The sequence below is a fragment of the Plutella xylostella genome, chromosome 29, assembly GCF_932276165.1.
Source record: "Plutella xylostella chromosome 29, ilPluXylo3.1, whole genome shotgun sequence".
NCBI lineage: Eukaryota > Metazoa > Arthropoda > Insecta > Lepidoptera > Plutellidae > Plutella > Plutella xylostella.
The window spans coordinates 1,026,630-1,053,795 of record NC_064009.1 but is presented as its reverse complement, the minus strand read 5'-3'; the positions used below and the strand labels follow the sequence as shown (position 1 = coordinate 1,053,795).

At 40.0% G+C, this 27,166-nt stretch overlaps 1 protein-coding gene across 5 annotated transcripts in view; it reads left to right on the top strand.

Moving 5' to 3' along the window:
* Nucleotides 1-27,166, top strand: part of LOC105386276 (serine/arginine repetitive matrix protein 2) — a 162,024-nt gene that overhangs the window by 75,961 nt on the left and 58,897 nt on the right. For 4 of the 5 annotated variants that reach the window (XM_048631529.1, XM_048631528.1, XM_048631531.1 and 1 more), the window contains 8 exons: nt 1,713-3,987; nt 6,734-7,158; nt 10,121-10,336; nt 11,073-11,228; nt 12,237-12,569; nt 13,417-13,547; nt 14,006-14,650; nt 15,182-15,288. In XM_048631529.1, coding sequence (XP_048487486.1) covers nt 1,713-3,987; nt 6,734-7,158; nt 10,121-10,336; nt 11,073-11,228; nt 12,237-12,569; nt 13,417-13,547; nt 14,006-14,650; nt 15,182-15,288 — 4,288 coding nt within the window. The remainder of the gene's footprint in view (nt 1-1,712; nt 3,988-6,733; nt 7,159-10,120; nt 10,337-11,072; nt 11,229-12,236; nt 12,570-13,416; nt 13,548-14,005; nt 14,651-15,181; nt 15,289-27,166) is intronic. The other variant, XM_048631530.1, reaches the window with a different exon arrangement.

Genomic DNA, 27,166 nt, shown 5'->3' with positions numbered 1-27,166 from the left:
GCCTCCATTGAACCGTTGCAGAGCAGATCGACACCAATTAACACGAGCCGACTTTTGTTCCTCGGTCAAACGGTGGGGCACCCAGCGCGAAACTAACTTCTTGACACCCAGTTCTTCATGTAAAATGGTTTGAATGGCTGTCATACCAATGCTGAGAGAAGCCCGAATCTGCTCGTATGTCACATGTCTATCTTCTTTTATTAACTGGCGTACAGCATCGATGTTATCTTGTGTTACCGCTGTTTTTGGCCGACCAGTAGAAGGGACTGTGGTAAGAGAGGAACGTCCACGGCGAAACTCAGAATACCAACGATATATAGTCGTTTTACTTGGTGCTTCAAGTTTATAAATAGAAACAAGCTCGGCGAGACATTGTTCTTGAGATAAACCTCGACGAAAGTTGTGAAAAATTATTGCACGGAAATGTTCCCGCGTAAGCTCCATTTTTTACACCGACTTGTCAAATTCAAATGGTCAATACTCTTTTATTTTTTACTTTTTTTTCAATTCGAAAATGGAATTATGTTTGAAAAAACACTACATTTGATACACCAAAAAGGTTTCACTCTAATTTATTCCTAAGTATTCTATTCGCGATCTTTTCGGTGTAGCCCTCGTACCTACATGTTTTCTCGAGAGGTCAAAGGAATAAGAAAAGTCACGATAAAATATTGCCATCACTCGGTGTCCAGCTAGGAAAATTGTTTCTCTTGGAAGTCGTAAGGCGAATACCTTATTTTTATGTAATGGTCCTAAACATATAGAAAATATCTCAGTATTGTGCTGAATCAAATAAAGTCATTACAGAAATAAAACTTATCATACCTTCGTTTTTCTCTGTGAACAAACTACGTGATCTTTACTTGATGGGGTATGTACTAGGTACATAGTTTGATCCACATTATGTTATTTATTTTCTATTCAATTTGATTCAACCTCCAATATAAAGTTTCACCCGCCAAGGTGAAGGGGTATAAGCAATGTCGAGCTTCAATCACACCACGTGACAACCCCCGCTGTGGTTACTGGTTAGCCACAACCTTCGACGCACGTGATTGGTCACGCGGCCTGACGTCACGCCCGCTGATTGGTCCAAATAATCGCTCGTTACTAAAAGGCTATGTACGAAAATTGAGCTGACCTTCCGATTTCCCCGGAGTTAATGAAAGGGTTGATTACTGGAATCTGTGTTTTTGTGTACATAACTGAGTACTAGGGCTTTTCCTCCGTTCTTAATTATATTATGTAAAATGAGCAATTTTAATATCTGAGATGGTATTATACGCATTTCCGAGTGATGTTGAAGTAGGTATATGTAAATAATAGGCACTAGACCGATTCACATAAAACCAGCGAGCACATGTCTCCTTATGTAACGTGATTAATGTCAGTGCCTCCCAACAATGGTCCGGCGCGGGCCGTCACACCTCTGCGTGCGAAGTCAGCGACCCGCGCGCACAATGTGCTCACTTCCGCTTCCGGCCCGCGGCGGCCATGATGAGATCAAGTGACGTCATCTGATTGAGGGATAAGAGGTTCGCCAGATTGGAGCGAAATGGGAAAGGTGGATTTGTTTTACGAATAGAGATGATCCGTTTATGAGTCGATATGTGTGTTGGGAGCTGGATAGGGGAGGGATTTATGCAGAGATTGCGAAAATAATGTATTAATTAAATGTCTGTGGTATTTACGTTATTTTTCTATTGTTCCAGGAACTGCCAAATCGAAAACCCGAAGTCCCCCAGACGCAGCTCGCCCCAAGACTGAGACCCCGCAGTCGTCTTCCAGAGTATCTCCTAGATCTACGTTCAATCTGTCACTCGGTATCAAATCCTCACTCATTCCAACCAAAACCCCAGAGCGGCGGAGGAGCAGCGAGTCTGCGAAGCCGAGCGGTATACCGCTGTCCAGGAAGTCGGCAGAAAAGCTTAGACATTCTACATCCCCTGTTAAGCGGGACTTAACCAAGGATGCTACAAAGTCTACAGCCAAACCTAAGGCCGATGTAAACAGAAGTATACAGAAAACTCCAGAAAAAGTCCGAAGTGATCCAGAAACCCGAACCGATAGAGGACGTCGAGCTCAAAAAGATAGTGAAATTGTTAGCGAAAGATATCATAATTCAAAGAAAAGACTGACTAGTTTAGAGAGTAATTCCACGAACGCTAACAATGCTAGAAGAAATTCACCCAAAAAGTCATTGAAAGATAATGAGCCTAGGAAAGAAAGTGATATTGTAGCTGAAAGTAATAGTAGCGAGAAAATGTCAACGCTTCATGAGACTGTTAGACCTCACCCGAGTCGCCTGTCTCAGGACCTGGACAGTCTGGCAGCGCTCACCAAGCAGACACTAGATAGAGTTAACAAATTGTCGAGTAACTTAGCTAGTAATAAGTTAAATCTAGACACATCCGAACCACAGTTTGACGCCCTGTTCGGAAGCACCTCAGAGCAGAACAATGGCAACAGTAACACTGTCAGTAACTGCGGCCTCGGCGAGGAGAAGGCTTTCCAGAGCAGAGGTGTCGATGAACGACTGAAAGACATAGACACGGCGGCTCAGCGGCTCATCGACTTCGAGAAACAAAGTGCAATGTTCTCTGATCTCAGTAACGATACGTCTAGTCAAAATCGTCGTCTTGATACTTCATCGGCGTCCTGTAGTCACACGCCAGTGTCTATCTTGAAACGAAAGTCTATTCATGAAGATGTATCCATTTCTAATCCTATAAATCACGCTATCGCTTCACCCCCAGTCACATTTTCACCCAATGTCATAGAACGTAACTCACGGTCAGACAGTAGACAGCGGCAAGGTATACTTAAAAAACGGAGGAGCCTAGACGAGTCACAGGTTGCACGGAGAAGGTCATGCAGCCCTGAAGTATCGTTTGCTGAAGACGGGTCACCAGACACCAGCAAACCTACGATACTGAAGAACAGAAGGTCATCCCTAGAAGATATCATCAGGAATCATTCCCCAGACAGTCAAATTCAGGGTATCCTCAAGAGGAAAATGAGTCGCGAGGAAGAGCATCCCAACGATGACGTGTCGCAGGGTTCCCCGGAGCCTCACGGGATTCTGAAGCGGAAGTCGAACTCGAGCTCGAGCAGCAGCACGGCGTCGTCGCACGTGTCCATCGCGCAGGCCGTGCTGCTGGCAGCCGCGGGCGGCGCCGAGATCATCGACGACGACAACGCCGTCAGACCCATCCTCAAGAAGAAGAGCTTCTCCGAGGAACGGCCCTGCATGGACCTCAACACGTCAGACACCCCGAGGCCGATACTCAAAAAGAAATCTCTAGAACACGAAGACCACGAATTCGAACTACCCAAGCGACCGATCTTGAAGTTATCAAAGAAGATTGGAGACGACGGTCACTCCTCCAGCTTTGATATGAGCGAAGACGACCGAAGCTCTCGTCGTCCTTCGCTTTTGCGTTCGAGGGCGTCTGACCAGTCTGGTTCAGAGTGCGAGGCGACCGTGCGGCCCATACTGAAGCAGCGCGGCTCCAGCCTCACCAGGGAACGGAGCCAATCGCCGCGCCCACGGCTGTCGTTCTGTGCGGACGACACCGTCGCAGTCGCGGGGTTCAGTAGCGACGCGAGCGACCCGCCGGCCGCCGGCCCGAGCCGCCGAGACGACGCTCCCCACGCGTATCCCAGCGCAGTGCTTCGCCGCAGAAACCAACGGCCAAAAGACAGTGCGCGATCCAAATCCCTAGCTTGCGACGTGAACAACGAGCTACTCTCTATCCTCAACAACCGCAGACTCAAAGTCGAAGAGAGTGTGAACGAGAACCGGGAGGACATAGACCCTGACGGACCGCCTAAAGCGTTCCCTTCCATAGCTTCCAGGATACAGAGCATGGAGAAAGCGTTGACGAAGGACGCGCTGGCACCGAGGGACTCCAAGTTCCGGCAGCGCGGGGAGCGGTACAAGACGCAGCCAATCACAGTCGAGGAGATGCGCTCCATTACGTCAAGGTCAGTACTCACTGTCTCTATTCATAAACAATGCTTTGCAAAAGTCGGAATGTAAAGCTGCGTGCTTATTTAAAGGGCATTTTAATAACAATTTCTAAAGCAGAAACGCTTTTGTTCCTTCTACTTCGTCCCGACATTAACAAGAAGCCTCGGCTACTTGTGTTAATAGCCTCCCGTAGTGCTTCGATCCTCTCTATTACTTTACTTCGTGAAGTTTTCCGACTTGTTTATTGTGAGCGATTTTTCTCTCGTCCGGGTTCCTTAATTTATCGCTTTTCTGGCGGAAAGGTGAGTGAGCTCTGGAGGGTTACTTATAATGATGAAAAACGAACGAACGAGAGCTGTCGTGCAATCGGCACGTTTAATGCAAAGAGATAAAGTCGTGGCTCGCGCAACAGTGCTCCGAAATTTAGTTTTTCGCCAAATAGAGTGACCCCCCGGTATTGAGTTTGGGCGAACATTTGGCGTTCTGCCACTGTTTTGATGACCGAGCCGCGTGGACCGGTCTCAAGCCAAATGTTTTGTGTGAATACAAGTATTCCTTTGCCATTGTTTGAATATGATTGCGCTAATTTCCATTTGAAATTCACGTGGTTTTAGTAGTGGTTTTGTCAATGTTAGATTTCAATGACAGAGTTGCCGATCTGTCTAACTTTGAATAATTTAGTTGGCTTTTCGATCTCAATTATCAATAGCTAAATGTTTTCATTGATATAAGATTCAGTATCCCGATGGTTTATGCTGCATTCAGCTAAAAGCTTTTAAATTGTATAACAGGCAAAATACCTTCGGTGATGTTTTTAATCAATGAAGCATAATGTCATTAATTGAATTTTGCCAATTGCAACACCTGAGATAAAAGACTCTGATCTCTAATTGGCTCGCCAAGTAGATATTGCCAATAAGTATTATTGTAATCAAGTTTGCTTCCGGTTTTATTAGTTAGGTCATTGAGATGAGACCTTTAATAGTTTTGTGGCACACTTCCAAATATACTGTTTCTGTATCACTCAATGAGTAGAAGAGCGATGTAATTTTTCGTAAATTTTATTTAAAAGCTTACTTATGTTGCCATCACGATTATTCATAAAATAAACTTTTAATTTTAAAGCTAACCAACGCAACGTAGCTCGTAAGTAGATATCTAATTATTATAAAAACCTATTTAATCTCTAATGATACATATTTTTTTATAAACTACCTAATCCTGTGTTTGTTTTGTATCACACGATGATCTGACATCATCGTTGCTGGTACAGTTTGATTCATCTTTTTGCCAGACACACTGTAGGTAATGTTTATTTTTGTGTTCGCTTTTCATTAAACTATGAGGGTTTTCTTGTTTGAACTGAACAGTTCATATACTTAGGTACTTACCATAATAGATTGGTCTGTAATCGTTTGGACTTTTTTCGGGAAATCCAACACTATAAATTTAATGAAACATAAAGCAAAATTTTCTCCAATTCGTAGTTTTCAATAGTTCGTGAAAGGCTAAGCCGATATTTACAGCCTCGTTCGAATTGCATTCAGAGAATAACAAACTGTAATTCCGTTAGCTTTCCAAACAAATATGATTCAGGCCTGAATCAGGTCAACGCGGCACAATTATGCCATGTTGTTATTTCGAATCGAAAGTCTAGCTTTTGCTTCGGCAGCTGTTGACAATTTTTCAGTGCTCCGCGCCCCTTGCGGAAATTGAATTTATTAACTTTTTTACACTTTCCGTCTCCAAGTTAGTTTCGCCTTAAAATATCCCGTGGGAATTCTGCCTGATAAACTGTGGTTTCGTATAACTGACCTAATGTATTGTAGTTATAGGTTCCCTAGTAACCCACAGATCCGTATATCGTATAGATTTTATTTGTGTAATAGTGGGAGTTCAATTTTGGTATATATTTCGCCTACTTCCTGCCAGCTGGCAGTCTACTGTTTATTTTATTCATTTGGCCTCCTAAGTAACACAGCAGTATTATTGTTGCCAAATATATTAGATAGATATTCCCTCCATCACAAGTACTGAGCATTCGGGTGATGTTCCATACATTCGTTCTCGTCTCGTCATGGACTTGGTTGATTGCAATAAATTTCCCTGTCCTATTTCCGCCTGCGCCCGCAGCATTAGTCTTGCTAGCGATTAAGATCATTTGCTCGTTGGAGCAGTGTTCTCATGACGGAAATAAGCTCCAGTTAGTGGGTCAACTATTTCGGGCCCGAATCGCTCAGAGATGCAACTGAAGTTTAAGATCCCGATGCTACTACAGCGCTTTGAGGTTAATGGAAATCCCAATGCCCTTCCAGCAAGCTTGAAAGGTCTATTTCTGAGTACTCTACTAGTAATATATTTTAGGAATGGATACAAACACTGATATGGGATAAAACGGCAGATAATTCACACTAAAATACATAGAATTTCGCATCGCTATTAACATTAATTAGCCCTATTCGTGTGATAATTACCGCTAGCCTGGATTTATTACCGCCAATTATGGCCATCGTAATAAACTGGGCGCTGACTCACACCGCGATCGCCGCTAGATCGATCGCGTCGATACTGCGCGCAGACGTCTATATTTACCCGATATTGCCCATGGTGTCAAACTGCCCTAAACCGATAGATCCGCGACGCCAATCCAGATCGCCCATGCAATAACTCATCTGATTCCTCGAAGGCGGCCGGCGAATTCGTTCGTCTCTTTCATATGTACGACCGTGTCTAACGTTAGTGTAATATTTTCTCTTTCAGCTCATTGGATGCGGGCCAAGCGAGTTTCCAAGTGTTCGGCCCCATCGGCAGTAGTTTTCCGAGCCGTCTCGCCGCTGGTTCCTCTGCTCAGAGCGACGCGCAGACCTTGGACTCGCCCCCCTTCGGTGCCAGCTCGTTCGGTGCCAGGCGGTCGCCGGTCAACGGCTTGACCAAGGAGGATAGCTTCGGAGAGGCCACGTTCTTGGACTTTGAGAACGGGGGTGCAATCCTCGAGCGAAGACAGTCCACGCTAGATGAGATAGAGAAGGAAGTGGACCAAGTCTGTGAGGCTCTGGACGAACACAGCCGGGCGTTGGAGGAAGACGAGAGACACCTGGCTGAGGCTGACAACTGGAGTCTCAACGTGTCGTGCGACAGCGGTGTCTACAATCGAGCGTCCTCGCGGGACTCTGGGCCACATTCAGGTCAGTGATCAACCTCCTTGTCGGGTTTCCCGGCTCCAGTACAGTTATAAACTTATTTTTATCCCCGCGCAATGGAACTTCAGTTACGGCCTTTCGACATATTTAGGCAGGCATCGCTGCCAGTGGTAGTGTGTAGCGGCGCGAACAACTTTGTGTTCAAGTTACAGTTTGTTTATGTTGGTGTTTGGTAAATATAGCGCGGGAATGCGCCGCTTTTCATATTGGGACGGGTTTTCTAAATAAACATGGTGTAACCTTGCAGTGGTTCTCGTGATATTTGGGTCAATGTAATGCACGCTTCTTGTCAACGCCACCGCAATTAAGTTTCATACGATGCCGCTTCTATATTTTCCCGTCCTAATTAGGTTTCGTTGTTTTGCTACCTTGTCACGCCATTTAAGTTTTTCGTTATTTGTAACAACAGTAGCATTAAAGTCGCAATAGCCGTAAATACAGCTTTGCAAATCACTTATATTATAGTTACGTACAGCTTTCAGTTTTAATTGCATCTGTTTTCCATCAATCTATTCCCGACCGCCGGATCGTCAATTATGAATACTTTATTACATCATCCGTCATCTGTGTTTCTTTCTGTGTGCGATTCTCTCTCGGTATGGCCTTGTGGCACAGGGGTATAATCGTGACAGTTCTGACATTGCGAAAAAGAGACGCTTAGCTACATTAAGCGTAAGAAAGAAACGTTAAGCTGTAAATGTTTTTTGTCCTTTTTGCTGTGGCGCCTGTTTACGTCAGTTCTCTGTGCCAAACAATGAAACAAATGAAAAATCTGTGCCAAACAAAGGCTGACAGTTACAACAAAATTTTCTAAATGCTATTTATTTTTGATTTGCTAGTGATTTGTGGGTGTTTATTAAGTTTATTAGACTATTATCATCACTTAACGAGTGTGTGACATGGGTGGGTGGATTTTGTTCGGTTGTATAGAGCATATTGAACGAAAACACGATGGAATGATGGATGAGATATATTTTCACATGTAAGTAGATACTATCAAGTTTAACAAGCTTACATTCATCATAGTACTATCTATTGGCTCGATTTTAATATAAAACGATACTAATTTTAATACTGTAAGGTCTTTTAGTATCAGTTTTAAGTAAAAATTACGAGGTACCATATCATAACAAATCACATGGTGTTGCAAGTTATTGAAAATTTATTTTACCCACAAATATTATAGTATGCAAAGAAAATACTAGAAATTGTAACGGACTCGGGTTGGGTTTACAAATGGGGCGCACGAATTCGGTTTTTGTGAAGATTGTATTTTGTAGAAGTCATTCTCCTCTTTCAAATGAGGTGCCTCTCATTGTGAGGAAACGTTCGTTTCTTTTTTTTTCTTCCATGTGTGATTTCTTCTGTATAATATAAAGTTTATTGTATTGATACGAAATACGTGTTTCCTTTAAAAAAAACCCCATCACATATTTGGCCCACGATTATAATGCTCATGCTCATCCATTTATCTCTTTCATAGGTTTCCGACAGAAAAAAAAATATCAAGAAAATGGATAGACATTACCGGTCGCACAAATTGGGAACCAAGGAAACGTACAAAAATTGTGTTCGGCACATTTTGAAGAGGATTGTTTCGATTGGACGAAGACAATGAATTATACAATCCACTCAGTTTGTGTATATTAAATAATTATATTGAAATCAAATAAGTATGAGTAAAGTTTTTTTTCTTATATCGTCGGTTTACAGGAAAAACTCACTAAGGCTGATTTTTCAATATTCAGATAAATGTTATCTGGGTAATACAAACATTGAGAAACATTGAGACGCAACAGCATCAAAATTATTTCCCAGCAAAACTTTTGTCTGGCTATTGAAAAATTAGCCTTTAGTGTCTTTTTCCTATCAACCGACGATATACTCAAGTTTTGTTTTTGTTATTATGATAAGTTAAATTTCCCCATATTTAGGTTTTATTTTTTTGTCGGCAACATCTATGGTTTGAGTGAGAAAGAGAATAGTGCACACGGCGATTGCGAATCTATTTGTAGTTGATCTGAGCCTTGTGGCGACTTCTGCCTCTGTTTTCCTCTAATATGACAGGTGATGGACAGATCCTCGGTGGTATTTTTGTTCTGTCCGAGTGTTATCGATCGGAGAATGGTCTGGCGCTTACATTGTTGTTTTTGTATCGAGATACTGTTTGTATTGGGTAAATAAGTCTGCATGATATTAAAATGAAATTGAATTAAGCGCTATGATATTCTAACTAACATAAACAATTTCGCTGATTAAGTTTGTTATATGTTGGTTTAGACGGCCGAATGGCGTAGTGGTTAGTGACCTGACTACTGAGCCGATGGTCCCGGGTTCGATTCCCGGCTGGGGCAAATATTTGTTTAAACACAGATATTTGTTCTCGGGTCTTGGATGTGCCCGTAAAATGGCAATAGGCCCGCCCCCTATTACATTGGGACTAGCATAACACTCTGGCGAAAAGTGGGTGCAGTAATGCACCTCTGCCTACCCCGCAAGGGAGTACATTAGTACAAGGCGTGAGTGCATGTGTTGTTATGTGTGGTTTAATTCCGGCATCGTATTAAAATGGTGTATCTGTGTTATTAAGGGAACGATTCCTAGTTTATTATTCTTATAATGTATACCTTTAAATATCTTTGTTTAGTTCATTACATAGGTAGAATGTGATTATTCTTTCTATAACTTTTTGTTGTTGTCTACTGCCTTTCTGACGCGAGCTTGGGTGGCTTAAAAGCTAGTAACCCCATAGGAATTTCACATATAGACCCACGCCCACCTTAGAGGCTAAATACGAAAAATTCTACTCGTTACGATAGACGGATAGAACTCTACCTTTACAATACCATTTCACCCACCCCTATCCCAACTTCATAAGTAAAAAAAAAACAATTTTTCATTTTGTTGAATGCCAGTCATTACAACTCCCCTCTTCTCCGCTCCACAGGCGAAGAGCTCGGCCTAATCGAAAGCCTCGACATCAAGGACAACCTCGCCACCAACTGGTCATCCATGGAGCAGCACGCCGGCAACTCCTGGCCATCCACGGAGCAGGGGGCTGAGGGGGTGGGTGATGAGGCGGAGGGGACGGGGGGGTTGGCTCGGAGTGCCAGCGTGGTCGCGCGAGCTAACATGTGGCAGCACCTGCAGCATCAGGCTAAAGGTAAATACCAGGGCTTAAGATTGGGTTACCCTTGACGATAAGCGTGAGGCGTAGTCCTAATAGAAGGTCCTAGAGATGCATTGATCCCTTCTTTGTAGCTTACAGCCTTTAGGTGCCTGTGATTGGCCACTGCAGAACTTCAAGCAGTTCTCTTCTTCTTTACTCACCTGGCGCCTTGTACACAGAGTGTTAGAAATATAATAATATAGTAGCCGAGAGCGGCATGGGGAGAGAGAATAAGGCTCATATAGTGCATTCATGAATGTTTTTTCGTATTCAGTATAGTTCAATATGAGTCATCGCTCGTGACAGAGCGAAACACTGAAAACTATCAATTCTAGGAAATTAACTCCCGTATGAAAATTCTAGCATGAATCACTATATGGTTTCGACCGCAAAACTGAAACACGAAAGGTCGAGGGTCAAATGACGACACAAAATGCTAATGATTCCCAGAACTTTAATGCCACAGTGGCTTACTGCTAAATGTTACGGTGTTGTGGATCAAAAGATAACTGCATTAATTAAGCTATTGATCCATTAGGTATAATTATAACATCGGATAGTAGCCTGTTGTGACTGGATGAATAATGCTAAGCAGTGACAGGTCTGTGGACTGATGATGGATATAATATATTTCAATCTTGTCAATTAGTACCTAATCAGTCTACATTTTCACCATAAGCTAGTTTTACAAAATCTTGAACTAAAATTCATCTTTTTCCTCTAATTTCAGGGACCCCAAAGCCGTTGATTCGCCACAACCGGTCCAAAACGAACACCTCCATAGCCGATCGCTTCAAGACGCAACAGACAGATACGAGTCCAGAACAATCATTCTCTCTCGCTCAGAGCAAGAGCACGGCCAATGTGCTGGACAGGGATGAAGATGGTATGTGTTGTTGCGACTGTTTTGAGTGTGGGGGGTTTGGAGAAATGCTCTTTATGGGTTTTAGAATCATGGGGTGGTTTTAGTTGTCTTATGGGAGAAAATTGTTATAGTAAGAGCTGTCAAAAGGCTTGTAAACTAAATGTATTGGTAAACTATACATAATATAAGCGAGATACCGTTTTTATATAGATGTAGCCTATTACTTTTCACACTGCTGAACAAAGGCAACTACATTGCCTTATATTATTTAGTAGGTACAAATTTAATATAAACCCGCCAATACTGGTGAAAAATAATATTCACAGTTTTAATTATTTATTTCTACATAGATGTTGTACCAGCTTGTTTCTATTATCATTATTTATTATATAAAAGTTAAAAATCTACTTCAATATGTGTAAAAGTTCACAGTTTTGTGTGCGATGATAAAGAGCATTTCTCCAAACTGAATATATAATTTGCATAACGAATTTATGGATTTCGCGTAATTGTTAATGGTAGCAGGAATTGTATTTGTCTTGCAACGTTTTGTATTATCATTTTGAATGTTGAATGGCTGAATGGAGCTTCAATATATTTATACCAGGAAATAATTAAAATGAGAGGATAACCTACAAGAGTGCAATTTTATCAGTTAACCTTCCCGTTGGTAGATGAATGTATGCCGATTTCAAAGTTGGTTGGTCTCATACTGAAAATTGCGTAGTATGATGGGTAAATGCATCCGCTATCGGAAAAGTAATTGATAATATTTCACCCCGTATACATTGTGCTCCATTCAGCTACCGTAACGTTTCAAAGCTTATTTTCTGTGAATATCAAATTATTTGTTGCAATAGAACTTTCAATACCTATTTCGAATGACGATGCTGATGATGATGAAATTCAAATAGTTATACTATACATAAATCTTTCAAGCCTTTAAAAGTATACGTCCGCTTCTTTTGCATGTTCTCTTCACCACACACTGCACTCCACATTGTACATAAATATCGCACAACCCACCAGCCAAACTAGACGAGGATGACCCAGCGAAGCTATCCATCATGGACAAAATGAAGATGTTCAACACGAAACTAACCCACAAGCCGCCGGTAGCTGGCCTGAAGCCGAGAGAAGAAAGGCAAGTTAGAGCGAACAGGCTTAGAACTATGCCGGTCTTAGCCAGCCAAGTCCAACAAGCCATGGAGAACAACGAGAGGTTAACGAAGAGTTTTACACAAGAAGAGGTGCCAAGAAGTTCCGCTTTTCAACTGAAGATGGAGCTGTTTCGGTCTGCGAGTGCCCGGAATACTTCGTTAGAGTATTTGATGAAGCAGAATGCCAAGTATAGGAGTTTAGGTCTGTTTGTTTTGTGTTTGGGCTGCGCTTGAGTTTTTTTTTGTTGGGTGGTTGTTGTAACGGGTACTAATAGGTTTGATTGGAGTTTTGCGTTGTTTTTGGTATGTTGCTGGTAGAGTTTTGGTGAACTTTTTATTGAAATTGATTAAGTACTACCTAAGTATATTACTTGTGAGATTTTTCAATTACTTTTGTGGGTACTAAGTCAAAATTTCGTCCAAACTCTACCAGTAATATAATAACAGGTAAGTTGAAAAGCTGAGTTGTTTTGCATGCACTTTTTATTGGTATTGCAATTGCATGGACCCTTGCATGGTAGAATGCTATTCGTTGTTACAGGAAACCTAATAATAAATTATTACGCTAATAATTATTATGCTATAGTTACTCCTATATTGGTGTTACAGCTAAGTTTTAACTTGGTTGCAATTTTAGGTGTTTTTAAATAACTATGAATTTTATACTAATTTTAAATTACCTACTGTATAAAGAGAGTACATATAACCTTGGGTGGCATGATAAAGGTTTTTCAATATCTATTTTGGGAGAAAACTAACATAAATGCACTATTCCTGCACACTTTCTGTTGTATAAAGTCATGGCAAAATATTGAATATTTTTGATAGTCGCCACACGATTTTATTGTTGTGTTACACTTTAAATAACAAAAACCCCAAACTACTCGCTTCTAAACACCTACCGATTAAGCGTACTGAAAAAACAATTTTCCTTTCAAATTACGTTAGCAGTTTCACGCAATTTTACCCCCAATCACCAGCATACCTCCGAACCAAAAACCCAACCTAACCCCTCCACTTCAAGGTCTAAATCCTCTTATGGTTTACAGACATGGATGACGAGGATACCCCGCCTGAGCGAGCTGAGCGCATGATCACGCCCGAAGTCAGAGGTATACTGAAAGCGGGCGCCACGGCCGTGCCCAAACCCAAGACGCTGGCTAAGGGGGAGAGCTCTGAGGTTTGTGCTATGTTTATGTAGAATATTTAAGTAGATCTACCAAGCGGCATAGCATACATACAGCAACATAGGTATAAGGGCTTGTACACAAAACCGCGTTGCGACGTCACATCGCAAAAACGTGCGACAGTAATCAAGCATTTGCCCTGAAAAACTGTCAAAACAATCGCAGATTTATGTACAAGCCCTAACCCGTATAACAATCTATGACGTCGTTCGGTCTTCACGGATTCCACCAGCACCTTTTTCTGTTCATCCAACGGGAAAGGAACACTTGGTAATAAAACAGTCTACTGTTTGGCTAAATAATCATATCCTTATCATGCTGTTAATAATGTAAGTATTTGTTGCAATTCAAATAGCCAGTATTGCCCCTGTCTATCTGTATCACTTTTTATGTAAGTACCCAATAGTTGTCCTTGTCCAGCTAGTCACGCTAACATCCCCTTCATTTCCAGGGTCTCAAAGACGAAGGCATAGACAGTTCATCGGACGACGAGTCAGCGTCCGCTAGCAGCGTGTCTTCATCAGAGAAAAGTTGTTCATCAACAGAAAGCTCAGATGAAATCCCAGAACAGAAACCCAAGAGATTCGCTCTAGAGACCCCAGAACAAAAACCCCGAAGATTCGCGGCCAGAAAGAGCAATAAACTCAAAAACTCCAGGACCGATTCGGACTTGGCCAAAATGCTGACGCCTAAACCCGAAAACGTGTACCCAAGAAAGGTCCAAGCTATACAGCTACCAGGAGCCAATGAGTTGAAGGAGCGTTTGAGTCAAGCCAAAAACACAGATGTCAAACTGCCGTTTCTGGCTAAACTAGCGAAGAAATCACCAGAGATTCAGAAAGAGAAAGATGACCCGAACAATCCAAGATACAGAAGGTTTATCAAAAAGTTGGATGAGCCAATTCAACTGGGAAAGCTGAGGAGGCCCCCAGAAAAGCTGAATCAGTCCTTTGATAGGATAGAGGATAAGCCACCGACTGTGTTGAAGATTTCTGCGTTGAATCAAGAGGCTAAGAATAAGTTCTTCGGTCTGGAACCTAAGAAGGAGAAGAGTATTGATGAATTGGCAGCTGCTGTCAGAAGGTTTATTCCACCGGTAAGTACATCTGCTGTAGTATCGTAGACCTTTGATTGTTTAGAAGCCATTTTGATTTCCTTTTGTTGTGTTGCCTAGCTAAATTTCACATCTATGGAATGTGTACTATGTCACTGATCATATAACCTAGACTACCCATAAGAGCTATCTACATGAAACGGTAAGGTGTGGGTGAGAGTAGACCGTCTGGTTCTCATTGCCTCATTCAAAGCCTCCTTATAATTTTCAATGTCATGTAACCACCGAATCTATCAATGACAGTGAGGGGGTCGATGCGTATAATATATCTGCCATACTGATACCAATGTCTAGTTTGTATGTCCAGTGACTGTCGAACATCGAAATATGCTTTGCATGGTCCTCCGTTGGACTCCGTACCGAGTAATACAATACAGTCCACGGACCGAAAACAAATGCCTTGTTAGTCTTTACAAAGTAGCGTCATCTTGTGTTCTCCTAACGCACTATTTCCTCCGCCAGGTGAAAGTAACGCCATCTAGTGTTCTTCTAACCCACTACTTCCTCCGCCAGGTGGCCAAGTCGCAGTCGACGGCGGTGTTCGAGGCGGGCTCCGGCAGCGACGGCGAGAGCAGCGGCGGCCGCGAGGTGCGCCAGATCACCACCAGAGTGCGACACAGGTTGGTCAACTAATTTTCATAGAAATTACTACTGATTGATGTTAATAATTCCCGCAAGCTCCGCGTCTACCTTAAAAGTTTTACTCGGGAAATCTAAAAAAAATACCCTTTTAATAATCCAGGGTGGAAGCTTTCTCACATTTTCCCGTGAAAGAGTAACAAACATCCGATTGCGAGTCACCTATAATTTCGCATTTGGTGATGATAGTAGTGAGCATCTCTGTGTAAAACCTATAAATCACGTGATATAATTTGTGTTAGAAAATATTAAGTTCTTACACCCACAGGTATACTAGGTTAGGTAAGTACCTACGTCCAAGAGCTTAAAATTTAAACGTACAGTCATAAAACCTCTATTTGAGCTCGGTACATTATATTTTGTTAGTCAAAAATTAATTGCATAGTCAAAAATCGATAAACTGACAACTTTAATTTCGAATCATCGATCAATTTAAAAAGAAAGCAGGCAAAAAGTTATTGGCTATTAATGGGTACTTCTAGTGATGTTTGTAAAACACTCAGCAGATTGATTGGATAATTGGCTAGCAAATCACTTTGGAAACCAATTTATTTTTAAAATAGATAGATAGACTATCTTATAGTTTATTCTTAGCTGACGTTATACTAATACATCATTATAGTTATTTATAAATTCTTCAATCCGAAGATCGTATGTGTATATTTATTATGTGTTAGTTAGTCGACAAACTAACTAAAGATCGACCGACTCATACAAAATTATACAGAATTAACCGTTAACTCACTAACAAGTTCAGTAAGAAATTGCTAAGTTTATATGCAAACTATATTATTATCACTTAACCATAATCAGTGTCAATTAGAGTTATTCTGCATATATTAACAACATACTTGCTATTTCATAGAAGTCACCGGTTAAGTGAGCATTTATGGGGACAGCTATCCGTTTTCTAACTACCTAGTAATCGCTGGAACGAAAGAAAGTATCAATTATACGATAAAAAGTTAACTTCTGTAAGACTGGTATATTGAGTCCGAAAGTGGAATTACATGGGCAAAGCGAAATTAACGATGATGTTTTCAATTAATGATAGATACTTATATTTAAAAAAAAAAGTTAAATAAATAAAAAATAAAACATAAGATAACTGCTTGATTATAGTATGGTAATGGTTATTATATTGACTTGCCATTTTGAAGCATAGAAATATTTACCGATAGCAAAAGCAACATTTCTTAATATTTACTTGTCAATTTGGTATCCGTGTATTTCTTTCATTATCATCTATCATGATCTATCGATTTCTATATAAAAGTAAAGTAGCACTATCCTGCATACTTAATTAAAACTAACCAAGTCATATAAATTTCCTAATAAAATAATAATTGACTTATCGCGTGCCAAATACAACGTTAGGCAAGTCCCTCAGAATCACTTCCTCATATCCCAAATGCCACAGTTAGCCACGATAAAAGGGTTCCATATACTTCTATCTAGCTTACACAACTCTTAAAGACATCAAACACCCATTAGCAAGCATGCTAAAACCGCGTTATACATTAAAACACATAATAAAAACTACTCCAGTTCAGACCACATGGCCATTTAGTCGATTCACTGACCCAGTGGGCCATAACCATTATGAATTCAACACTTTTAAATATTACTTAATATCACATCACTTAAAAGTGACGTAATACCGTTAACAACCGTGACCACAAAAAAGTTTTGACCAAAAATGGCAATATTCGTTGCGCGGCTCGCCATTTTTAAAAGTAAATGCAAAACAACCTTACCTCTTTGGTATGAAATGTCTTAGTTAGATTATCAATGTAATACCGCCTGTATTGCTTTGTGATAGGAACTACGTTAATAATGTGTTTAAAAATAGAAGTAATGTTTGTATAATTGTCGTTAAAATATAAATGGAAGTGGTAAAGAAACATGAGTGCCGATGATGAGAGCAAATAAGTTATTCAAAAAATCTGTGATAGGTATGGATAGCAATATAAAAAAATGCAGGTGGTATAGTATAAATAAATGAGCGTATGTAATGTAGTTTAATTTCAAAATCAATCTTCGTCAAGGTTCAAACGGTACTTGAAGCTTTATTCCAATCTTTATAGATATTAGTTTCGCTTGACACACATGATGGATGGAAGAGTTTGCCCCATTACCTCTGGACGCCATATTTGAGGCCGGCCATTTTATTTTGATTTACAACATCATAATAACCAGATTATTTGGTGTTCTGATGAGCTACTTTATGCTCTTTTTTAAACCGGTACAAAACACATCGTCATCTAACCAAATTAATGACTTTACTCATCATTCATATCATTTTAAAAACCCACCATACTACACTACTATTTTATCATGTTACATACATGTTATACATAATATAAAGCATCCAAATCAAAACAACTGCAATTTCAGTCAGATAACTTACAGTCAGTCAGCCTTTCTCATCCAGCCAATACTGTGTTTATTCCTATTCTGTATCATAACTTCATAACATTTATTAATTTATTACTTGTCATTGTAGCACTAGGCCAGCGTGGTGGACTAGGCCTAAACCCTTCCTTCATTGGAAGGAGACCCGTGCCCCAGCAGTGATGGGTCGTGATGATGATGATTCATTGTAGATCAAAATTTGTGTAGGTATACTTCTGACTCCCCAATATGTTTATTGTAATACATCGTCATCTCAGTATTTCCCCAACATCTCACAAGTACCGCCTCGTCTCGGCCGGGCGTCGAACCAGTTGTGTCTCTGTGAGAGCTTTCACTGACGTCACTCGGAGGCCTCGATTCTTAATGACTGGCTCGTGTGAGTCATGCTTTATAGTATCGTAGGTACCTATGAAACTGGTGTTCATGCGTTGCTTCGACGGCAAGGTAATTTGTTTTGGTGTTTTGTAAGCTACGACTCAAAAGAGGGGTGTTATATGTTTGACGTATCTGTCTTTAGTAGCGTAGCTCCCAAAGGGCTGAACAGATTTCCGATTTGTTTTTTACGATGATAGCTAATGTTACCCCGAGTGTTCTTAGCCATATTTTATGAAAAATGAAAATCGACTTTGCTTTATTCAAAAAGTTGAATGTCGACGGTTTTTTTTTAACGGTGGTAGGAACTGTGATATATTATGGTTACTATGATTCTGAGCTGAAATAGGTTGTTGTGTTATTGTTGTTATTTATTTATTTTATTATTCTAGAATAGCCATGTATGGATGTGAAATTCTGTGTTAAGATTATTATTTTTATGTATGTTATAAAAAATCTACATGGAATATAGATTGATAAGAACAACCTGTAATCAACAATAGATTTTCTTGAAATGCTTCATGAATTAACGTAAATTTTATAGCGGCAGCGGCGTCTACACTTCACAACATCGTGTTACTAAATTGAGCCATTGAGTAATTACTCAGTTGAAATTCCATAAAACGCAAGAACAATCACGATCACAGAACACTCTACAATCTGTTCTGTGTAACACACAATTGCAGGAAATCGAAAACTATTTCTATTGCCCTGTTATTCTTACATCGGTATTTAATCATTTTTCGGTCAGTGGTTTTGTAAAATGCACTGTATTTTGTAACCTAAATTGGGCACTTTTTTGGTCTATATATTGCCCGTTGTAACAACTACTAGTGGATGCGTCTATTCATCGCGATCTATGATTTTAGATGTAACACAATCTAATTTGGTAAATAGGAATAAAGATTTACCTCACATTTTTACATTATTTACCACGCACCGTACTAAGCCGAAAAAACATTCTTAAAACAATTTGTTATAATTTTTAAACTAAGGTAGTGCTATATTGAATATTATGAAATTAAAAATCCAAATTCAAAACATAATGTTACTAGAGCAAATACGGATTTCTAACAAATGCGACCTTTGTGCACAAAGGTCTCTCCCTCAGCCTTCTCATCCAGCCACTACCGGCTACCTGTCAAGGCCACATATTAGTGAAAAGAAACAATCAAATACCTAATTTAACAATTGTATATTATCCTCGATTAAGATCTCGTCATGCTTTATGAAAATATAGGTTTGTAGGTCTCTCTAATGATAGTAAACCATAGTATTACATGGGTTTCTAATTATATTGACTCTTATTGTTCTAAGAATAAAGTATGTGGGTAGGTGGAAAGGTTTTCATAGTTTGTATAGTGGGTGTCAGTTATGCAATATGGTAATCACTTACATTGCATGTTTTGTATTACAAAGGTTTGATGTAATATTTAAATTGGGAGGCTTTATAGAAATTACCATATCCTTTATGATTGCTTTAACAGAATCATACAGTATACAGTGCGACAAACTTATCTGTTCCGGTGAGAGCGAACTAAATTGATCCATATCTCATTACTTACTAATGAATTGTATATTGTAAAAGATTAGATGGATTTATTAACACCGCAAGAGCGAATTAACAATACGAGCAAACTCAAAATCTTATAGAATTAAGAAATATTAGCCATTTATGTGAGCTGTCACCGGAACAGATACGTTTGTGGCACTGTAGCTTATTATAATATTGTTTTAAAATCTGCTAGCTAAAGTGACAGTGCTTCCGTCATATCTGCCGATGAACCGTTGACCGTTGTGGCAAACATAGCGTTGGACACCCTAATGAGGATCTGGTTTCACCAAAAAGTATGAACATCAAATCATGAACTCCGCTCATGTCTGGTCAATCTGGTAATTGCTCAAAGAGTACAGTTAACACTAACTGCTTACAACAAGATAAGTGCTACATAATCGGACCCCCACTTTCTTGCGCTGACTGTCAATTTGACAGTTTAATCAAGGGGGGCGATTCTCGAATCATCATTTCTTAATCGTATGTTGCATAAGATTTGTTGACTTATGCCGGAAATTAATATGCTATTTCAATACGTTTCACAGCTGTTTAGGTTTGATTTATGTAGGAGTTCCTAGCGTTGAAAGCCTATAAATTTGCAAGGCATGTTGTGGATTACTTTGCTTATATTTCACAATATGTAATGTAGACCTCAGTACAAATTTACAGCGAAAAGTTAGAGATAGAAAAAATGAGAAAATGTTTATATTAAAATCGTGGTGAGAATAGGTCGCCTGTAGGGTCAGTGTCACTTCTGCAGTCGCCAAGGTCCGTAGTGTGATTGAGAATAATGCGATCAAAGAATAGCGCATGTATCATAATCCTGCATATTAATAATGATTTCTTAGCTTTTCATTGTAATTACACTCCGAGGAATTTTAATAAATAAAATTATAAGTGTAGGTAAATTATTTTAATTCTATTACACACAAAACTACCTATTTAGGTAATAATTTTAATATCACAAAGAGGAATATTTGTAAGTACGTTTCTAACGAAAATTTCTATCATTATTATTAATTTTCACTATCCCTGATCAATGTAGGCTACCTTTTATCCCGGAAACCCCATGGGAAACCTTTAAAATGTGGTGTGAAGTAACTGAGTAGAAGCTAGTGATAAATAATCCAGTTAGAAATTAGGTTTGCCTGGCGTAACGGTATCATTTGTAGTATGGCATATTGAGACCTGTGAGTCATTGGTTGATATTATATTATCGATAACATAAATGTAGACTTAGTTCTGCCTCGTTAGTTTGTTTGTAAACACAAAACTGCGTTGTAGCCTTTGATCTTTGAAACTGCGTTGTTTTTAACTGAAGTTTTACTCCTTTTTCAACAATTTCAGGCAATAAATAGTAGATAAAATCGTGCACTGGGGTTACCGTTGTCACGTACGGTTTGCTGTTCGTAGACTTAATTCATGAAAAAATATATTATAATAAGCTTTATAGTCGAGCGGTGGTAGCTCAGTCGGGTAAGCCCGCTTCTCACGCCAGAGATGCGGGTTCGAATCCCGGCGCTGACATGTACCAATGAGTTCTTTTAACTTAAGCACAATGTATACCATCGCTCTTACGGTGAAGGAAAACATCGTGAGGAAACCTGCATATCTAGATCTAGCAAATCTAGATATGTGAACCCACCAACCCGCAGTGGACCAGCGTGGTGGGAAAATGGTCCAAGCTTAGGAAGGCACAACGGTTCCATCCGAGAGAGTCAGGTGCAGGTACTTACACCCCCACAGAGAATAGAATAAAAGCTTTATAGTCTGTCCTTTCCATTAATACAACTAATGCCGCCTCCACACTTCGTATCAATCGCACTGAACTTGATAAGCCACATAAACCGTGAATAGTAGACTACATGGTGCGTTGGGACTTATTCTCTTCCTACAACGCCATATGCAGAAGTAGGAAGCCCGCAGCTTATGACCTAGACTTGTAACTTTACGCCTAAGCCTGTTATGGTTTATGAGACAATGGTGTTGTTTGGATTTGGTTTAGATACTACCTGAAATGGAAAGCGCTAGCCGTAAATCTCTTAAATCGTGAAATATTTAAAAAAACTAGTGTATTTATGTACTTAGAGAGGATAATAATGGCTAACATTTAGTAGATACGGCTAGTATAGACTTCTCTCAATATTAAACAAACATATTGGCTCCAATGCAACTTCGAGACGAGGCCTTAGCCAGACTAATAAAAACTGCGTTCAACTGTGAAGTGTTTTACTTTTACGTGAAATAGCTAAGCGAAAGTTACGGGTCTAGACTCACCCTCTGTCTTATTTACCTGTGTGTCTGGGCATGAAATGAAGCGGGGAAGTATATTACCCCCTTCAAGGGATCAAGGGTCATAAGCATGAGTTTTACGGTTTTTAAGGGTTCGAAATGAGGCTTCTTTTGTTTATTATACCGATGTTTTTATCCTGGGTGATGAGAATGTAAAACTGAAGGTCTTGCGACGAAACACTCTCTCTTCGATTTACGTTATTTCAGTACTTTAATCACTATACCCGACGACAGTTTTTTGTTGTTGTACCTAAATATCAGCAAATTATAGTAGGTATAGCAAACACTATTATGAAATAATATCATACAGTTTATGGATAAACCAATCGAAACTTAACAGACTCTCGTGAGAATAAATAGTTCTGTACTGATTTCCTCTGAGGCTCATATTGATCTAGAACTAAAACTATAGTCCTATACATAGGACGCAGGACACGTCTGCTGCAAGTCTAGACCGAATGCATTTATTTAGACGATTTTTAGCTTTTACCGCTTCGATAAAATGTTGTAGCGAGACGCGACTCGGCACGTATGAGTTGATGTGATGTCGCATACGAAATATGTTTGAATTTTATACCGTTGATATTTTCTTTGGACTTTATGATATCTGAATATTAGATTGGCTATTCCATGGTTTATTTTAGTAAAAACCTCAAAATTGCACCAATACTTTTTGGTAATTTACTTAAGTATTAAAATCAGATCTTTCCTGAGCGATTTTCATAAGAGGACCTTATAAGTTGTAAAGCTAACGAACCCTACAAATGCAATTAAAAGTTTTAACTGTCTAGACGGTGGATATTAAGGAAATCTTATTGTTTATTCCCCGAAGCTACAGTAGGTATGAACCCTCCACCTTATCTCCACTTCCAAATTATAGATCTCTTAGAAGAATTTTACATTGTACACAAGAAACTATCTCAAAATTGCTCTAGCCTAGACGCTGAGATTTACATAAGGAATATAACATGTAGGTACTTACTTATGCTTCAGTTTTTAAGGAAGAATTGACAAGTTGAATAAGTAAAATGTATTTTCCCAACTTTTACTTTTTACTCGGGTTTGGCAATATTATAATTTTCACTGTTTAGAAAGTGGCAATTTCGCGCACCATTGCACTTAAAATTTATAGCAACCTCAACATTTTTCGTATTAGATTATCGCGCCATTGTTACTGCGTATCGAATCAGTACATCCAAAAAGCAGCGCCACAAAATCATCAAACCATAAAGTTTATAAAATCCGAATTTATTACACAATACATGGCGTATCAAATTAGACTTTACGATGTAGATCATAAGAGCGGAAAACACTCTCGATTTCAACAGTGCTGTTAGTTGGTTGCTGTGATCTAGTTCCGATAGTATGAGTTTTACGATACTATTTTATACTTCTCTGTCACGGACCACGGAAAATGTATAGACAGCGCAATAATAATAATAATAACATTTATTTTCAGATAACAAGGTCCATAGTACATGCAATATGTGACTACTCAATTTTACTACTTCAAATTACACCCATAATTATGTTATTAGGTACATACAATACAATCACGCAAAATTATTTAACAAAATTTAACATAAACTGTTCCGGCTGGTAATCCGAAATATAACCATCTTGTATTACAAATTATTTGCTGGCCTTTTGTATTGGAATAGGAGTAATGATAGGTTTATAAATAAATAAGTCTCTCATTGTGTTTTTTCTTAGCGTGTCGGTAAATATTTATACCAGAGCTAGCGTTCGTCACTGAAGTAAAGTTGAGGCGTACAAAACGCATATATGTTCAAACTAGCTGTTCCAGCGCGCTTCGCTTCGCCTTAAAAAGTTTTCCCGTGGGAATTCCGGGATAAAAAGTAGCCTATGTTCTTTCCCAGGGTCTAGACCGTATGTATACCAAATTTCATTCAAATCCGTTCAGTAGTTTTGGCGTGAAAGAGTAACAGACAGACAGACAGACAGACACAGTTACTTTCGCATTTATAATATTAGTTAGGATTCTTTCACCAAAAGGTACTGTCTATACATTTTTCAGAACTACGTACTAAGCTTTCAGTGCTACTGTTTCTAGGTTAAACGTTTTGTGATAACGTTAGAGTTGGCCAATGGACCGCATACATTTCATGCTGATGTCGGTTTTATTTACATTTGATGCGGGTCTGGTACGTTTCGATGCGCCATGTGGTATGATTTGCTGTGTGCACTCATAAAGCATTTACACATGATTGAGCTTCCAAAGTATATTAGCACCATCTCTGTTATATATATATAACACTATGTATGTAATATCTACAAAACAATTCAATGTACCACACAGCAGATAGGTAATCATCACATTCATTTATAAACTCATTCTCTTCCATCCAAAGGTTGTCTGGTAGAGATTGCTATAAAAACAATTAAGCCGCCTCTCTGTACTGTTTATTTAAAATTTGCAGATTCAAAACAAGTTTTTAGAGAATACTGTTGGATTTTTGATATATAGTGCAAAGTTTAAAGCCAATAGTAACATTCAGGTAAATAGTACCGAAGTGCCGCAAGCGATGCCGTACTGTCGATCAGGCGAGTCGATTGTGAGTCGCGGTTCCCACGCCGTCGTGACCTTTCAGAAATACGTCGCCTCACCCCCTCTTCACCGGAGCTTAGATTGACGATATACGGACAAGATGATGTGTCTCATAGAAAAACATTGCAAAAAAATTACCACATTTGTACCAATAATGGTACCATACAATGAGAAGACACGACTGTAACCATGCTCAAGTTGCTTTCGAGTGGCAGCCTGGTGGAAGAAGGAGACCAGGTAGACCCGTGCAGAGCTAGAGAAGGTCCGTGGAGGCGGAAATGAAGAGGGCAGGTCTATCGTGGGCCCAAGTGAAGGAGGCGGCTCAAGATAGGGAAGCGTGGCAAAGAATGTCTGTAGCCCTAAGCTCCACAGGCGAGTAACAGGACTATAAGTAAGTAAGTAAGTACCAATAATAATGAAAACCATTGTACCAATGAATAAAGTCACAATTAATATTCTAACCGAATTCAAAATAAGAGCTCAGTGGTGGAAGTGGGGTGTTATTTGTCGAGACGTTTCTTTAACACCGACACTCTATCTAGTCCGTATTAAAATATCGTTGCACTCTTCACCAGAATGTCGGTAAAAACTCGATCACGACACGACTGTGTCCCGTAGAGCGATGCGTTTCCTATTTTTTTCTTTATTTTTTTCCCACAACCCGCCCTTAATATACTAGTTTGACGGCATTACTAGTTACCCGAAGTTATCTTGGGATTCTTGTGTTTCTTACGTTAATAACGTTCTCAAGTATCGTCTTCGTATGAAAGGATTATATTATAATATTTCTGAGGTACACTGCAACTTTACGAGAGCCAATATATAAACGGTGTGATGAAAATGAAAATGAAAAATGAAAAATATCTTTATTGTAAGAAAGTAGGTACACATTGTGTCCTGGCTCCCAAACTAGGTGATGATTCAGAATGAAATTGAAACCCTACACAGAATAGAAAAGAATATTTTATTTAACCTTAAATTTTACGTTTATTTTTTGAATGTAAATAGTCTACCACTATTTCACAAAGGCACAGTCACTGAAGAAATCGAAGATTAAATGTCAGTTCAAAATGCATGTCTTCCTAGAATTTAGCAACGGCCACGTGTTGCAGACTGTACAAAGGTCATTTGTTGAGCGGTTCTATGGAGGCAGATGGCGGGCTGATGCAATGAGCCTGTTCCAACCGTATAATAATAACATTTAACGCTTCTTGATGTTCTAAATCTAATGTATCAACAACATTCACGTTTTCCTAAGCATCGTCGTTTACCTTTAGTTTAACGTTTAACTTTATCTCATCTCAACCATTCTTATTCTTAGCTTTGGAGCAAGGCATCTTCATTCTCTAGTAGATTATTAATGTAAATACTAAAACCATAATGCACAAGCACAGCGTGTCCATTGTTCCCAGCTAAGTCTTCGATAGCCTTTGTGTACAGACCTTCATTGTTTATTCAATGTGCTCTTGTTATACTTGTAATAGATAGCGGACCTACTTAATCTACAATAGTTGGCTAAACTAATGTTTCATGTTGTCTGCGTTCAACACAGCTTGCATTGTCGTGTCTAGAGCGGTCTTATGCAAGCTATCCGTCAGTATCGCATGCGTTATTTTTTGTAATCGCTACTTTTGTATTGCTAAAGCTATTTAGGTCTAGATGCATAAAAAGTGTCGCAAGTGTGCAAAGGGCCGGTGTGTCAAGATTGCGTCGGTCACGGAAGAGTCTGAGAGCTATTGTTGTCATTGTTCCCCAAACCGACCGCTCCGCTGCCATTCTTGCCGCGGTCGTTACGTCGAACGCTACTTTATTGCCAAATCCGGTTGGGTCACATTAATTCCTGCCGAGCTTTTCAGGTCATACTGTCATTACATTCGGCTATGGCTCAATGTCTATCTGTGACATAATAACAACTGATCGCACGTATCGTTCTACCTGAGCCAGCGACACGCCCAATTTTGTAGCACGCGTGTGGACGCATACGGTGGGCAGCTTTTGTTTTGTTTACGTATCGCACCGTAGTACCCCCGTGTGTAGCTAAGAGCCGTTACAAAGCCTCCGACCCGTTTGAGTAATCGATGTCGATGGTATCGCCGTCTCGGTCGAACCGGTTGAGAACGACAGGGACGGAGTGGCTGCAAGCGACAGAGACGCGAGTGTCGAGGGTTTAGCGGCGGCCGGCGGCGCTCAGCTGTGGTCTCGGCTCAGTCGCGCGCGAACCGTCCGGCGCTTGCCCCGTGTCGACGCGGCCCGCACAACAGCTGATCGCGATCTTAACAACACACATAAACAAATACACAAAGCAAGCTGTTATCATAAAAATGTTGACAGAAGACCGGTAGACCCGCAGGCGGCGTCGGAAGCCACGCGAGCGTACGCGAGAGTTCCGCTGAGGATACAGATCGATATTCCGAATTTGGTCCTGCGACCTCCGCCTCTAAAGGCTGTATTTTGGTGCAATATGTTAAATGGGTGCAATAATGAGTAAATTGTAAGACTGATTTTTAACCGTGTGACTGTTTTATATAATAACAAGTGAGCAACCGCAAGAGTTCGTCTTTCAAGTGCAGTGAACGTGAGAATGGATTTCCGTAATTGATTCCTTGGTCAGGTGCTACGTCTTCGTTGTATTAACCTGTGAGTACCCGCCAGCTAC